This window comes from Phlebotomus papatasi, chromosome 3, assembly GCF_024763615.1.
Source record: "Phlebotomus papatasi isolate M1 chromosome 3, Ppap_2.1, whole genome shotgun sequence".
Classification (NCBI taxonomy): domain Eukaryota; kingdom Metazoa; phylum Arthropoda; class Insecta; order Diptera; family Psychodidae; genus Phlebotomus; species Phlebotomus papatasi.
In genome coordinates, this window is record NC_077224.1 from 15,592,103 (window position 1) to 15,608,036 (window position 15,934).

At 31.2% G+C, this 15,934-nt stretch overlaps 2 protein-coding genes across 3 annotated transcripts in view; one reads left to right on the forward strand and one right to left on the reverse strand.

Annotated features, from left to right (window-relative positions):
- Positions 1 to 15,934, forward strand: part of LOC129807859 (uncharacterized) — a 72,534-nt gene that overhangs the window by 32,841 nt on the left and 23,759 nt on the right. The gene's annotated exons all lie outside the window — the stretch shown is intronic.
- Positions 1 to 15,934, reverse strand: part of LOC129807854 (homeotic protein caudal) — a 44,915-nt gene that overhangs the window by 21,462 nt on the left and 7,519 nt on the right. Inside the window, exon 2 of one of the 2 annotated variants that reach the window (XM_055857422.1) lies at positions 10,014 to 10,073. The exons of the other annotated variant lie outside the window; for it this stretch is intronic. Within the exon in view, the coding sequence (XP_055713397.1) occupies positions 10,014 to 10,073 (60 nt within the window). The remainder of the gene's footprint in view (positions 1 to 10,013; positions 10,074 to 15,934) is intronic. 2 annotated transcript variants of the gene reach the window in all.

The following is a 15,934-nucleotide window of genomic DNA, read 5'->3' on the forward strand; positions in this document are numbered from 1 at the left end:
TGTTTCAAACCTGAATTATAGTGTATGACAACCGGCCGACTAGATGAGAATTTTTTAACAAAACAAATGAATACTAGCTCAATCAGAGACGGTTGAACAATCTATGGTAATAGCTGTGAATTTTCAAGAATAGCAACTAAAAAGTTTTACATAGGAGATGAAGTAAAAAAAAGAAGCAGAAAATCCTTCTGACAAAAGTATGACAATTTGTATGTAAAACGAGACACTGGTGACAATTTTCACGAGTCTGATGTCTTTAGAACGTGTAGAGAATAATCTTTTTGTCACACCACTGATTTTCACGGCAGTGGCATGAACCATAAATTGAGAAGAGTGGAAGAGAATGAGGGTGGAACAAACTCAAGTAGAAAAAAAATGAGAAGAGAAAAAAAGAAAAGAATGATGGAGGAAGTTTCACTAGGAGATTCTTTATTTTTTTTCTGTTCTCCCAACCAAGACAAGATCTTTTCTTTTCTGGTCATAGTTCTTCCTGAAGCATTTCTCCCACAGGAGGAACCAGAACAAATTTCTGTGGAGTTTGGGTAAAAAGTTTTTTTTTACTCTCTCTCTAGATATATTTGTGCAAAAAGGGCGGTTTTAAAGAGAAGAACTATGAAGAGAAGAGACTATCGATCACGGGGTGATTTATGGGTTTTCGAAGGGTGATCCGATTGACTTTTCAACACTCTGTCCAAACGTTTACACCATTATCTCATGTTGCTTTCCAAACATAAACTGTGGGTGGACAAAAGGTGTTGCATGGTCAGAAGAAAGGACACCCAGATGGAGGTGGAAGCCCTGCCCATAAATACGGCTTGTCAGAAAAATTAGAAGGGTACGCAAATTTGTCTCAATTTCTTCTTTAAGCCTCCCTTAATGATACCTTAGCGCCGAAATTTCATTATCTAAGATTATTCTCTTAATTTTTTCTGGGAATTACTAAACTATCAGGAAAATCTGAGATTATTTCGGTCATTTTCGTTGTGAGGAAATTGCTTCAGATAAAAAAATGTTTATTTAACAATTGAACCAAATGCAAATGCAGCTTTATAAGAATTATAGACCGTGATGTAGATTATGGAAACAGTCTGAATGTGGTTTTAAAATCGGTAAAAAGAACCAAAAATCTATTGTTCTAACCGTGCTATCACACTAGGATTTTTTCAATTTGTAAATTCAATTTAATTTTCAGATGAATTGTTCCTATGCGTTATTTTGCATTAAAAATCATTTGAACTGATAGATTTTCGCTCATTTATTGATATAGACTAATACTTGGCCCACCTAAACATGTTTAAATATGCTAAAATAACATAAATGTGGTTGCTCAATTAAATTTGAATTGAGCTAATTAAAATGTTAAAATTGCTCATTAATTTCAATTTTATTGCAGTTAAACTAGTAGCCTTTTGAACCAAATTGTTCTTATTAAATTTATTCATTCGTAATTAATTATTATTTGTGGCCAAAAAAAGTAAGTACAGTGATTGGTGATAAACTTGTACACGAGTTAAGCTTCAAAAACATTCAACGGATGAAAAAAACAAGAAATACGTTAAAATAGATCGATTTTTCACTGAAATTAATTTGATAAAATTTTGAATTCTAGAGAAAGTTAGAGCTCGGACAGTTTTTTTTAGCTTTGTAAAATAATTAAATAAATAAACTTACAAAGTAATCTAAAATTGCATAATTATTAGATTATTACTAGATTATCATAGTCTAAACTTCCAAAATCATTTGGTTTAATTTCGTATTGTCCGGAATTCAAAACAAAAGTGATTTATAAAAATAGTAATACATGATAATTATAAAGGAGGTTTTATTGAGGTTAAGAGCCCATTTAATTTGCCCTGTTCCTGTTTGAACAATATGTAAATTGCTTAGTTTTTGCGAAAGTAATTCAAAGAGTTATTGAATTCTATTTCTAATCTGAATATATTAAGCAATTTTGGCCACTTAAAGCTTTTATAATCTTGTAAACTTTTACAAATATTTCTCATAAATATACATCAAATATTTGATTTTCTTAAAAATTTTTGCTAGCGAATGTGTTATTTATAATAATGCGGTATTCTGAACAATGCATATTTTAACAAATTCTCTTATTTATTTATTAAATACTCCAGCGTTAAAATTTTAAATCTAGTTTTAAAGATTCATATTCTATATTAAAGATCTCTAAACTTTTATATGTCAAATTTCTTAATTTTTTTTCACAATATTGAAGCTAATATTAAAATATCAATCTTCTTTAAGTTTTCTTTAATGTGAAAGCTATTCGGAAAGATCTTTCTTAAATCTTTAAATATAGAAAATTGGAGGCAAGAATTGGAATAGATGAAGCTTAGTTAATCTTTAACCCAGAATTAGAAGTCTTTAGATTAGCAGGGTCGGGTTTTTATAATGCCGCTACACTCTTCAAGCCTCCATTTGGATTCATTATGCACCCCCAAATAAAAATAATCCCTATTAAGGGCAAGATTGTGCAAGATAGCCAGTTTTTCGGGACTACTTAGCATATCGTTTCAATTTTAGAATACGTTCAATGAAACCCAGTTATAACTAAGAGACTTTTATGTCCTTATTGAAGAGTTTTTACCTGCATACTTAAACATTGGCAAATTGCTTTAATATGGACATAAATTTCTCTAGTGTGTAGGGCCCATTAGGCATATTTCTAATTGATGCTCCATATGAACTTTGTTACACAAAAATCATCTTGACTGAAGTATATTCTTAAAACGAAAACATTTAAGCAGTCAGAAAAATAATCGAGCAGAACTTATTCGAATCAATGTTGAATTAACTCTTTTTCGTTGTGATTTTCGATTAACTATATTTTAGAGTTGATTTTACTTCTATTTAAGTGTAATATTCGGAAGAGTTGTTGTAACTTTTTTTCTTAAAATTTACATCACAAAAGAGTGCAAATAACTCTTTTTGATACTGAAAATAACTCGTTTTAAGAATTAAAATAACTCGTTTCAAGAGTTAAAAAAATCTTTTTTAGAGTTAAAATAACTCTTTCAAATCCCAAAATAAATACCTATGTTTTGCATATTTTTATTATATCATTTTCTTTATTAATATTTTTTTAACCTAAATTTTCCTATGTTCCGAGCGAAATATCACGTATGATGCACATGTCTTCATGAAACAATAGTTAGGCATATTTCTAGTTGATGTTCCATATAACCTTTGTTACACAAAAATCATCTTGACTGAAGTATATTCTTAAAACGAAAACACTTAAGCATATACTTCAGTCGAGATGAAATTTTACATCGAAAAAGAGTAATAATTGCATCGATATCCGACTAATTAATTCAATTCGCACAAAGAGTTGTTTCAACTCTATTAACTAAAATTTACAACGAAAAAGAGTAAGAATTACATCGATATTCGTAAAGTTAATTCAACTCTGCCATAGAGTTGTTTTAACTTTTTACTGAGCATATACTTCAGTCGAGATGAAATTTTATATCGAAAAAGACTAATTAGTACGAGTTGAGTTAAATTAAACCGGCCGTAGTTGTTTCAACTTTATTTACTAAAATTTACAACGAAAAAGAGTAACAAAAACGTCGATTCCGGATTATGCACCTGACGCAATTCAATTATGCACATATTATGCAAATTTGCCTACCATTGGGAGTCAATTTATGAAATCATTTTTGAAATACGCCTGAATGTATATTATTTTGTAACGTGGAAAATTTGCAGACACTATGCCTTTTTTTCAGAATAGAACTTTAATTTCTTTTATTAAGGTAAATATTTTTAATATTATAACAATTTATTGAAGAATTCTGGGGAAAATACTGTTTTGTTGATGCATTTCTTTTAAACAGTGGAATCTTTTTGTTCTGATTACTTTTACCCCGTGCGTAATTCGGTCTATTGCCGAGTTATCCAAAAGAAATTTCCTGCGGATATGCAAATTTTTTCGATGCATAATGTCATTTCGCGCGTTTTTTTCGGTCGCGAAAATGTGCATAATTCCGGGACTGAGTGTATTCTACAAGTTAATTCAACTCGGCGATAGGGTTGTTTCAATTCTACAATTTTTGTCTTAAGTTGCAGTGTTTACTACTACCCCCTGTTTACTGTTGCCCCAATTATCCATAATAAACAATTTAAAACTGAATTAACGTTCACCGCCGTCTTAGCGTTTATGACCCATCTCCAAAACTAAACCGCTGTCTGACCCAGCCAAGTTCACAAAAAACAAAAAAGTACTAAGGTTCAAATTAAATAAATCTCGAGTATGTTCCAATAAAAAATGATACGGTCCTTAGAATTCTATAAACAGAGTAGAACGTTAAAGTATTCGTAATTTTCCCACCTTGCTCTGATTATATTTTTCTTCAACTTCCTGGAGGCTTATTATCATTCTCTGGGAGTTTGCTCCAAAAAAGTGCATAAGTAATGCCGTTCTCTGATTGCAGCGCAAAGGGACACGTAATTTAAATAATATTAAATCTTCGTGCAAATATTCCGATTATACTTTCTTCCTATATTGGGGATTTTGAGGTGTTTGTTGGATGTGTACTGTGGCGTTTGATAAAACGACAAAGGAAAGCCGATTGATTGATAATAAGCTCAGGCACTTTGTGAGTGTTCAAACAACTTGTAAATCCCATTGATTCTAACCGAAAAAAAGAGAGAACTTCTTCAAATGCAATATTATTACAGCTCTGTTCTTCTTTCTGTTCTTATTTCTCAAGAATTCTTCCCTGTATGAATTTGAGAATTTTTGTGAATGTTCCTTATGGATTTTTAGCTGAGTTTTTATGGTGGGGTCAAATCCGAGGAAATTTCAGGAGTTGTAAAAATTTTTCCACCCCCTCTGCATAAGATAATTTGACGAAAAAAAAATCCTTGAAGCAATGATGGCAAAAATGTTTGTCGACGAGTCATTTTGGGTGAAGAAAAAGATCAAAGTGCCGAAAAAGATTTTTATGAATTTTTATTGCAGACGACCTGCAAAACTTTTCTCCCTGGGCCTCACCCATCTTTATTTTTTTCTTTTCGTTGTCCATCATTTCTTCTCCCAAAAGTGCCAAGGAAGAGTGACTATTTTTGGGTTTTTCGAATGGTTTATCACGTGTGAAGTTTTAAGATGTCTCTCTCAGACGGAAAAGTTTACCTGGGAAGGAAGGAGCGCAAAAGTGAAAACCCAAAGTTTATTGGGATAATTCGGGATTGTGATCGTTCAATGCTGAATTTCCTGGAAACTTGAGGAAATTGAAGGTTTTTCAGTGGTTCATTTGAAGCACCGACGGTCTCTTTATTCTCGAAGAATACCTGTATGAGTTAGTGTACGAAAGCTCCATGCTCAAAGTTTGGTATTTGCACATTAATTATCAAGTCAATTCTTACATTAAAATTTAGAATGGAATGCTTTTTTTTCTGTCTTCAACGACTTCTCACACCGAGATACTTAAGCAATGAGGCATTTAATTATTTAACCGCCATTTCGTGAAGTCTTTTTCTCATCTGTTCCTGGGAGCTCTTGTAACAAGCTTGGTATTCTTTACCAGGCTTTTGTATTCTTCTTTTTTTCCCCGTCTTATGCCATAAAAGTTGAGAAAATATTAAGACGACGTCATGCAATGGCTTTTTTTTAAACAATTTATATCTCAATTTTCGACTTTGTTTATTTGTCCCGATGAAGCGATCTCATACCGCAAGGTGATCAATAAAATCCATCTGAAGAATAATATAATATCGTCAGAAGGCGGTCAGAAAAGGTTGGATTTCTCAAATTTTGATGGAACCAACCATCGAAAGAACATGTTAATTAATCAAAATAGCTCTCCCGATAAAATTTCAGGCTCTTTTTAGTATCGTTTTTTTTCCTGGCCGGTGTTACTCCTTGGAATGGTGGATTCATGATAAAAAAAAACTAAAGGTTGAAAAAGAGAATTTATAGATGGTTGTGAGCTTAAAGGAGGGAAAGGTGAAGAGATGAATATTGAGAAACACGCGATTGGACGTCAGATGCTTCCATTTTCATTTTATATGCTTTAGCGTTATTTTTTTGTTGTTGTTGTTGCCATTCCTTCCATCCAACATTTTCATGTAATATATATATTGGGAGTTTTTATGACGAAAAATGGCCGACCACGTATCGTAGCATTAAATATAATGTTGGGCTTTTGTATCATCGATGGTTGGAGCGCATTTTGTGGGCACGAAGAGAGCTCGTTGATTGCGTGACTGTGGGGCAAGAAGAAAACGGAGGGAAAAATATGTACATGAAATGAGATACTTATCTCTCCTTTTTTTCCATCATTCTCTACACTCAATGTGTACTCACTATGTAATAAATAATACATGAACTTAACTCATGGGCAAGACTCGAGTGAGAGCTTCTTTCTACAGATATATGTATATTCAACCAACGAAAAATTGGGAAAGATGGGTGAGGGCAAAATGAAATGGACTATTTTAGGGGGCTTTTAGCTAAAATGAAATAGTTGATCTTTATCACTCGACTCATATTCGTTAAGTTTTTACTTTTGTTTTATTTGCTTCCGATAAGCCTTATTATTTCCTTGGATAATTAAAATGTGTTGGTAATTACATTTGCCTTTCGTCAACTTCTTAACAGGAATATAAAAAATCTGCTAAGGACTGACTTTCGTTAAGTTTGTCTAATATATGTGCTCAATAATTGTCTTTCAGTATTATTTAATAATATTATTTCTGCAATTTCTGCTTTGATTTGTTCAAGATACTTTTTAAGTCAAGCGTAAAGCTTTCGTTAAGTATATCGTTCAGTATCGATTTCAGTAACCCTCAATTCCATGGATTTTATCAGGGGCATGATGTTTCCTATGTTTTCCATATGTTTCTAGCGGGCCGAAAAAACTTTTGAGTTTATTAGCTATTTTCTATCATTGTAGAATGAAATATCAAAAAATACAAATACAAAATAAAAGCCAATTTAATATAGAATAGCCAACCGAAGACCTCAAATTGGCAACCTACGTAGTTTTGGAGATATCTCATGATATGTGTAAGAAAACAGGGAAAATTTACACTAAAACTGGTCGCAGATTTCAGAGCTAATGTACTCTGGATTTTATAGTTAAAAGTTACTCATTTATTAAATGATAATTGTTTTTGTTTACGCATTTCCTTAACTGGTGAAAACATCTGCTGATGATTGACTTTCGTTAACTTTTTATAATTATTTGTTTTTAATAAATAATCTTTTAGTATTATTTATATATGAGGCGCTCATTTCCACCATTTCAATTTTGTTTTGTCTAACACGTTTTTTAAATGAAATGAAAACTTTCGTTAAAGTTTGATTTCATTTAGTATTGTTTTTAATAACCCTAATTGTTATTACGTTCATTGTTTTGAAAGAACTGACGTGACGTTAGGGAAATTTACTAGAAGGGAACCGGAATTCGTCGGGGAAATGAACTCACTCTTGAAAAAACGACAATCCTTTCCAATGGAGTCCAATGGAGAGGATTGTCGTTTTTTTCCAAGAGTGACTCCACTTCCCCGACGAATTCCGGTTCCCTTCTAGTTAATTTGTTCGTCCACGCAATATTCTTAGGAAATTGTTAGGACTTTGTTTAAAACTAACACATGTGAATGCTTTTTGAGACGATCAAAAAGCATTCGTTAAGTATTTTCTTGAATGCCGTTTTCAATAGGTTTCATTTGCATATATTTTGCAGTTAAAGGCTATTTACTATTAAAATGATGATTATAATTGTCTATGCAACTTTTTTAGCTCGTAACAAGTATCTGCTGACGATTGACTTTCGTTAAGTTTTTCTAACATTTGTTTCAAATACACACATGTGAATAGTCTTGGATTTTCTTTGCATTATAATGTATTTTTGCTTTGATTTACTTGCAATACTTTCTGATACAATTGAAAAATTTTCGTTAAATATCTTCTTGATATTGTTTTCGATAAGTTTTTAAAAATGAAATTAAATATAAATGCTTAAATGCAAATAAGTCATCTGTTGAATATTCTTTCAAATGCAAACATAAATCTTGTAATGCCTAATTTAGTCCTTAATAATTAATCTAATTTCACCTTCAGACATTTTTCTTAAGTAATCAGAATGTATTTCATTAAATTTTCTTACGTTCAACTTCAAGCTATGTGAATATATTTTGATTTAATTGGATTAATTGCTCATGTGAGCTGAGATTTTACACCATCTACCTTTTGTAATAGATTACATTTTAACTTATTACTGATTCATTTTTAAAATATTTCCACCTCAAAATTCCCTTCGTCAAGATCTTATAAGTATTATAATATTCCCAGTTGATTAGTTAATTTGAATTACTTTTTATATTACGGGGTTCATTGTTGTTGAAATGTTTTAGAATAATATAGTTGAATTGTTTTAGCTGCTCTCATACAAGAAACTTAAGTAGTAACTGGGAATTACTACTTTTCGTTCAGTTTTTAGTGAATCTTTTTATAAGTTCATGCAAATCTCGTTTTGCTTTTAAAGGAAATTCACTGATTATTTGATTGATTTGACTCTTCTAATTTATATCGTAAAGATCTTAAGTATTTTAAACTTAATGTTTAAATGCCAGTTTAACATGTTTCGTTAAGTTTTTTCACAAATATATTTTCTAAGATCTTGCAAGTCAGCATTCGTTTAGAGAGATTCATTCAAATCTTAGTCGCTGTTCTATTTATTTTTCTTTCGTAAAGCGTTTTGATCTAATCTTATGTTTAAATTATATTTTCAACACGTTTCGTTAATTTTGCTGAAAAATCTGCAGGTGTTTCACTTAATAAAGCTTGTTCGTTGTTTGATTTGTTTTGTAAAACGTATTGATGTTTTTTAACCTTATGCTAGAGTACAATTTTTAACATGTTTCGTTAATTTTCTTTTTTATCAAACTTTCTTTCACTAGACCTACATTTAAGGAAATTCACCATTTAGGTTTTGTTTAATGCCTTGATTGTTTTGCTTATTAAAAATGCTGAAATAGCATTTTCAATAAGTTTCGTTATTTTTTTTTTTTTTTAATATAATGCAGTACTCAAAAAATATTATTGACCTCATTAATAGTAATTTACAAATGAAAAAAGTATATCGTCAATTCTTAAATGATGCAAATGACATTAGTTTAAACAAATTTACCCAATTTATATTAAAGTGAGCATTAGTTTTATGAATTTATCCGCCCCTGTTGATTAAAAATTCCACCCAAAAAATACCAAAGTTAAAATATTCATTCCGAGTTGGTTTTCCAAGCGTGGAAAATGAACTGGAATATATGTGTTTTTCTCAAAAATAAATTCCAAATGCGCCAAACGCATGCAACAATGACCAATTGTAGCCCACGAACTTGGACATTCATCATGGATAATGATCACACAACGCTTCTTCTTCTTCTTCTTCGTCTCCTTCATACCATTTTCTCCTACTCGCAGTGCAATAAATTTTTAATTTAATTTTCGAAAGTTATATCTCAACGCTCAGACACGAAAAAAAACTACTTCATCGTGCTTATGAATTTTTCACCACAATTATGTTGCAAATAAAGCCCAAGATGTATACACTTAATTGAGGATGGTAAAAGCACAGTCAAGTCACGTATAAATAAAACATAAAGATTTTTTTTAGCATGAAATTGTTACTACTTCAGTGCACTAATTAAGGTGCGAGAGAAAGAAAAAAAGGAGCAAATAAATTATAAGCATAGAAATGTTGGATATTCATGCAAGGGATTGTTTTTCATGGGGTGGCATACATATATATTTCTGGTGTAAAAGCTTTTTGTAGAAATATAAAAAAAGCCAAATGGAAAATAAGAATTTTATGGCCACTCCCCAAAATGGGGGCAAAAGAAAATTTAATAATAAGGTTTTGATAAAAAAAAAATTATGAGGAAAATTCACGCAAGAAACAACTTAATGGAATTGCTAAAATTAAATTGGAAAAGAGGAATGGAAGAGAAAAATGTTTTGAGAAAAAATGCGTGCAAGTTTTTCTTCATACCACTTGGATCCAAAGGTGAAAAATCTTGCAGTGAAGGTGCAGAGCAAATGTTGACTCGTCCTTAAATTGACAAATTAATCACGCATTAATGTGGTATTTATTAACAAAGCATTTTTTTTGTAATTTGTGTAAAGCACAAGTAAGTTTTTTTTTGGTATAGAAAGTAAAATTTAACGGGAAATTTTTTGGTTTAAAGTCCATAAGAAGAATAAGAAAAGATTCAATCTCTAAACTTGCAAAGAGATTTCTTAGAAAATTAGGTTATGTTGGTTATAACCTCAAAAACTCTAGGACATACAATGGATGCTAAAAATTTTTGATTGTGCCGAATAAATAGTTTTGCTGCTCGAAAAAACTATAAGACAGGAATTTCTTAAGCAAAATGAAGGTTATGTACAATGTAACGCTTTTATGAAAAATTGCATAACCTAAAAAGTAATATTTTGAGACATAAAGTAAAGAAATATATTTATAAGAAAATTTTAATGCCAAATTCGTTGAAAGTAATACATCTTGATGTCTTAAGGCCGCTACACATTGGAAACAGTTTTATTAAGAACTTTTTTTTTTGACAGAACTTTGACAGTTTTCCCCACAAGTGTACAGACAATTTTCTTACGAAAGGTATTTTTAACGAAAATTGCTCACAATTTATAAAGAACTTTGGTCTTTAATTCTTTACTGAGAGAAATCCGAAAGAGTTAAAATAACATTTCGGAAATTTTTATTTTACCCTGGAGTATTGATCCGAAATCGGTGTAAATATTATGCTTTTTAGGTGTATTAGGGGTTAAAGGTACCCTTTTTCATGTTAATTTTACCCTTAAAACGATGTAAAATTAACATTAAAAAATGTTGATACACTGAGAAAAATCCGAAAAAGTTAAAATAACATTCCGAAATTTTTATTTTACCCCGGAGTATTTATAAGAAATCGGTGTAAATATTATGCTTTTTAGGTGTATTAGGGGTTAAAGTAACCCTTTTTCATATTAATTTTACCCTTAAAACGATGTGAAATTAACATTAAAAAATGTTGATATATTTTTACACCTTAAAAGTGTTAAAAGTTATGAGGAAAAAATGTTAATCGTACCCCCGTTTTTCTCTCAGTGTAAAATCCTTTAATTTGAGGCTTCATTATCTTATTTCGTCAAAAGGAGGTTATTTTACAAATCAGAAATTTTATTAAACATAACCTAAAATTTCAAAGCCATATCGCAAATAGGTATATGTTGATTTTTTATACAAAAGGGAAATTTTTATTACCTATTTGGCTTTAATTGTCTTAATTAAAAAATCTTGATAATTTTTCCTACATAAGCATAAGCAATTTGCTGCAAAAATTCTGATTGAGGAAGTAAATTATCTATATTTACAGGTTAGAATTTTTTTAAAATGTTCCTTTGACTTAGTGAGAAAAAAATACAGAAACCGATTGCTTTATTATATCTTAAATACTCAAAATACTTATTTAATCACATTTTAACACGAAACTTTTGAAAAATTTTCGATACAAACTAAATTTTTGAGTTTAAATCAAGCATAACCTCAAATTTCAATGTAGCATAAAATCCATGGAAAGCAATGTATCATTTTGGCGGTCAAATGATCGGATTTTGTACATAATATTGCCGTAAATCCAGTGAAACTACCACGCTGTGGGCAATAGGGAAGATAATTAAGCCTTTTGAGAAAATTTGTGATTATGTTTTGTGCTTTAGAATTAGAGACGTAACCAAAAGGATAGATTCTTATTTTTTCTCAATATCACATAAGTATTTAAAAATACTTTCTTTTAACATTTAAATGCTAAAATTCACAGTAAAATCTATTTCTTGGCCAGACATTTTGCAATAGTGATCACTCAAAATGTGTCTTTTTAGGTTATGTCACAGTTATCACTCACATAATCGCATTTAACAACCTTTTGTAAGTTTAGAAAAAGATTAGCCATTAATAAAAATCACAGGGGAATGTAAAATTTAGCAGTTTTACCATCACTAATATTTTGTCCTAGTTTTTTGAGGTTATATTCAACACAACCTCATATATTCCGTTTATAACAAAAGCCCCTATAGTGAAAATTCCTTGAGAAAAGCTCAATGAAGTAATGCGATAGTAAAGAAATTCGGTATCTAGCTTTGGTATGTAATTGTTGAATGAGAAACTTAAAAGCCCGTCCACTTATTTATAGTAAGTAAACATTATCATACATTATCAGAATAATAACAGCCGAGATTCAAAAAATATTATTTAGTGACTGCAAAATTTATTGACTGTTTATTGCTTTATTGGAGCGCAATTAAGGAGCACATTGTGAGCATTTGCTGACAATAAATTACTCTTTTTTTTGTGCCTCATAGACAAATCATAACAAATTTTTCAGCAAAATACTTTGAATCTCACTTGAGAGCTACCAACATCTTTAGCCTTCCTCCTCCTCCCCCACACACACATAATTTATGAATATATTATTGCAAATTAAATATTTTATCTTTCTCTTTTGCTCAAAAAGGTGTTTTTACTGGATTTTCCATTATGTTTTTTCCACGTGAAGAGAAAAATCTCTGAGAAGTGAGATAGAGAAAATATTTACAGAAATTCAGAAGTGAAAAAAATAACACATATTAAAATGGAATTTTATGAACCTCAATGACTTGTGATGAGAATATTATGGACATAACCGTATTTGTACAAATTACACTAAAATTTGTATTTACATCTCTCTCCCAGACCCTTTTTCAAGTTCAAAATATGTGCTAAAGTTTTATGACAATTTTGTGAAAATAGAGTTTCAGTAGTAAATTTGACGGGTGAGATTGTAACTCTGGGATATTCTTCAGGTGATTTTACTACCCTCAATATAAAGCCTGATTGCTTTATTATTGATTTTTTGGCCTCTATTTTTTGGGGTCAAATTGTCTCCTGAGTATGTTTTTCGGATTTTAATTTTTTTTCCAGACAAATAGGCTCGATGTCAGAAAAATCCCTCAGTTTAAAAAATGTTTTATCAGGAAATTAGGTGAAAAATTGTGTGTATGACTTATCGATAACTTTGACGGCTTAACGTACCCCCGAAAGGTGATATAATGCCGTGGAAATAGCTGTTGAAGTCATGCTTAGAAAATACCGCACATTTCTGCTGCTCTATAATTAACCCATTGAATTTGTTAAGAATACTACATGGGTTTTGAAATCCAGAGAGCTTTCTCATATTCTCGCGTAAAATGTATTAATTCAATTTAGTTACATTATAGGGAGAGGTGGTGCTGTTTTGAACACTTCAATATTTTTTTTACCAATTCCTCGACTTACTGAACATAAAAATTAACTTAGACGGGGTTCAGACTGGAGGTGTAAGTGGTCTTAAGACTAGAGGTTTAGCCAAGGGTTTAGCCCAGTTTTTAAAGTCCTCAAAATCCTAAATAAAGAGCAATTAGGGTAAGTGTGCTAAATTCCGGCCAGCTTGCAATTCCGGCCACCTATTTTGTTCCTCGAATTTCCATGATTTTTTTAGTTTTTACATACTCTAGAAATTATACAATGCAAAAGAATAACAAAAAATGTAGCTTTGACAAACGAGATGACGTGAAAAAAACATTTGAAAAATTCCCGAAGGGCCAGGAACTATGAGAATGAAGGTGGCCGAAATAGGGCACCAAAGCTATGTCTATATTTTCATTCGTTTTAAAATGTATTAAGAACGATTTTAAAGTAAATAAAGAAGATAAACTGTCTACAAGGTTCTAAGCAACACTCCTAAAGTAGAAGGAATAAAAAAAACAATTTCAATTAAAGATATTACATTTCAAACTTGAGGCTTTGGCGCTTGCATGCAACTATGCCGAAATTTGGCACACTTACCCTATATGTTTTATTTCAGAATTCAATGCACCATTTACCCTTAATATCCGACCCTAAGTCAAAATTATCCAAAAAATCTTAACTCGATAAGGAATTCGAGAAGTTAAGCCATATGGCTAAGCCTTATACCCTATATACACTTACGACTTAAGTCCGGATGCAGTTTAACTTAATTATAATCAAAATAGTTTCCCACTAACTAAGTCGTGTCTCGGCTTAAGTCGTAAGTGGGCCTAGAACATTATACGGGCTTCACCGTGGTGTCACGTATGAGATTAATATTAAGAGTTAGAAAAGGCGGCAAAAAAGATGTGTATAGCATGCAAAATTTCAAATGGAAAAATACATGTGTTAGAAAGAGTACACTCTAGTGGAGTACTACGATGAGTAAGATATTACTGCTCGTATTAATTGTTTCCTGAATCATATTACAGGCAATTATGGCAATTTTCCATGCATGCCAACTGTGATTCGGTCAGTTTTCGAGCGATTGTATTGCTGCCAACTTTGTACCTAGTGTGGAAATGCTAGGGAGAGGCAAGATAAAACAATTGCTATCTCTTCTTGTCATTCTCGCAGTTCAGAAAATATTAATATTAATATTAATATTATAGTGTCATGGTCATCAAACTAGCGCTTTAGCTCAGTTTCCGAAGATATAGAATTTCCGAAATAGAAGCAATTGCAGTGTGTTTTGAGTTTTGAGAATTTATTGCAGAGGCGTGCAAGAACCGTTGAAACCGAATAAACGTCAAATGAAACATGTACGTCAATGGTCAAAACGCTACCAGAACAAACTTATTTTGACGTTTATTCGGTTTCAGCGGTTCTTTCACACATCTGATTTATTGTATCTATTACCTTTAATATGCAATCCTAATTCAAAATCTTCGGAAAATCTTGGTCATTGAGAAATTCTAACAGTTAAGCCACATTATTGTACATAAACCGTTACCGTGGTGTCACATATAAGATTAATACTTTTTAAGCTGTGAGAATGTAAAAAAAGATAGCAAGTGTTTTATATTGCCTCTCTCACTCGGACTTTTTCACTGCGTACAAAGTTGGCATGCATGAAACCTCTCGAAAACTGACCGAATCACAGTTGGCAGGCATGGAAAATTGCTCGAATTGCTTTTCATATACAGTAGACTCTCGCAAATTCGGCTCTTTTAAGATCGGGCTACTTTTAAATTCGGGCAGCGGTTACATTTGAAAAAAGTTTGTTGTCATTTTTCAAATTTGATTATGATTATCAAATGAATCAAATATGCACAAATTTGGCATGGTTTGTCATAGTTTTGATGTAATTTTGCATTATTGAGGGATTTTCATGCAATTTACGTTATATATGAGTGTGTAAACTCAATATCTATATGCACATGAATACAAAATCGTTGCATTTCAAAAACTTTGTCGCCCGAATTTCTGTCTAATTCGGCTGACATTTCGGTCCCATATGCCCGAATTTGAGAGAGTCTACTGTAGTTCAGATCGTTCAGATGATTAAGAAAACAATTAATACGAACAGCAATATCTTAACTTCACTAAAGTTCGCCCTTCTCTGAATCATCAGGCAAAAATATATTCATATTAAAAGTTCTGCATAAATATAACAAAATTTGCAGTGAAAATTGCTTTCATATCAGAAAACCAAGAGTAGACAGCAAAAGAACGCTCACTCACTAACTTTGCATGATTTTACAACAAATTATTTGGTTTAATAATTCTAAATTGTTTATGCTGATTGTGGTTTTACTAATTAATGGTCTTGACTACTACATTAAGTGTGCCAATAATTTAAAGAATTTATGGTGTATTATTGAGAGTTGCTGTTATAAAATCCATAAAACCATACCACAACATATTTCAATATTGTCACGCATCTAAAATTTATTATCATAATAGCATATAGGTGAATTTATGATTTTTTATATTTCGTCTTAAGGCGGTATTTTAACTTCCGATTGAAAACTCTTCAGGAGATGGATTTTGAATTTCAAATAATTTCATATACAAAAATTTCACTGAAAATTCTTAGTTCGACTAGAATA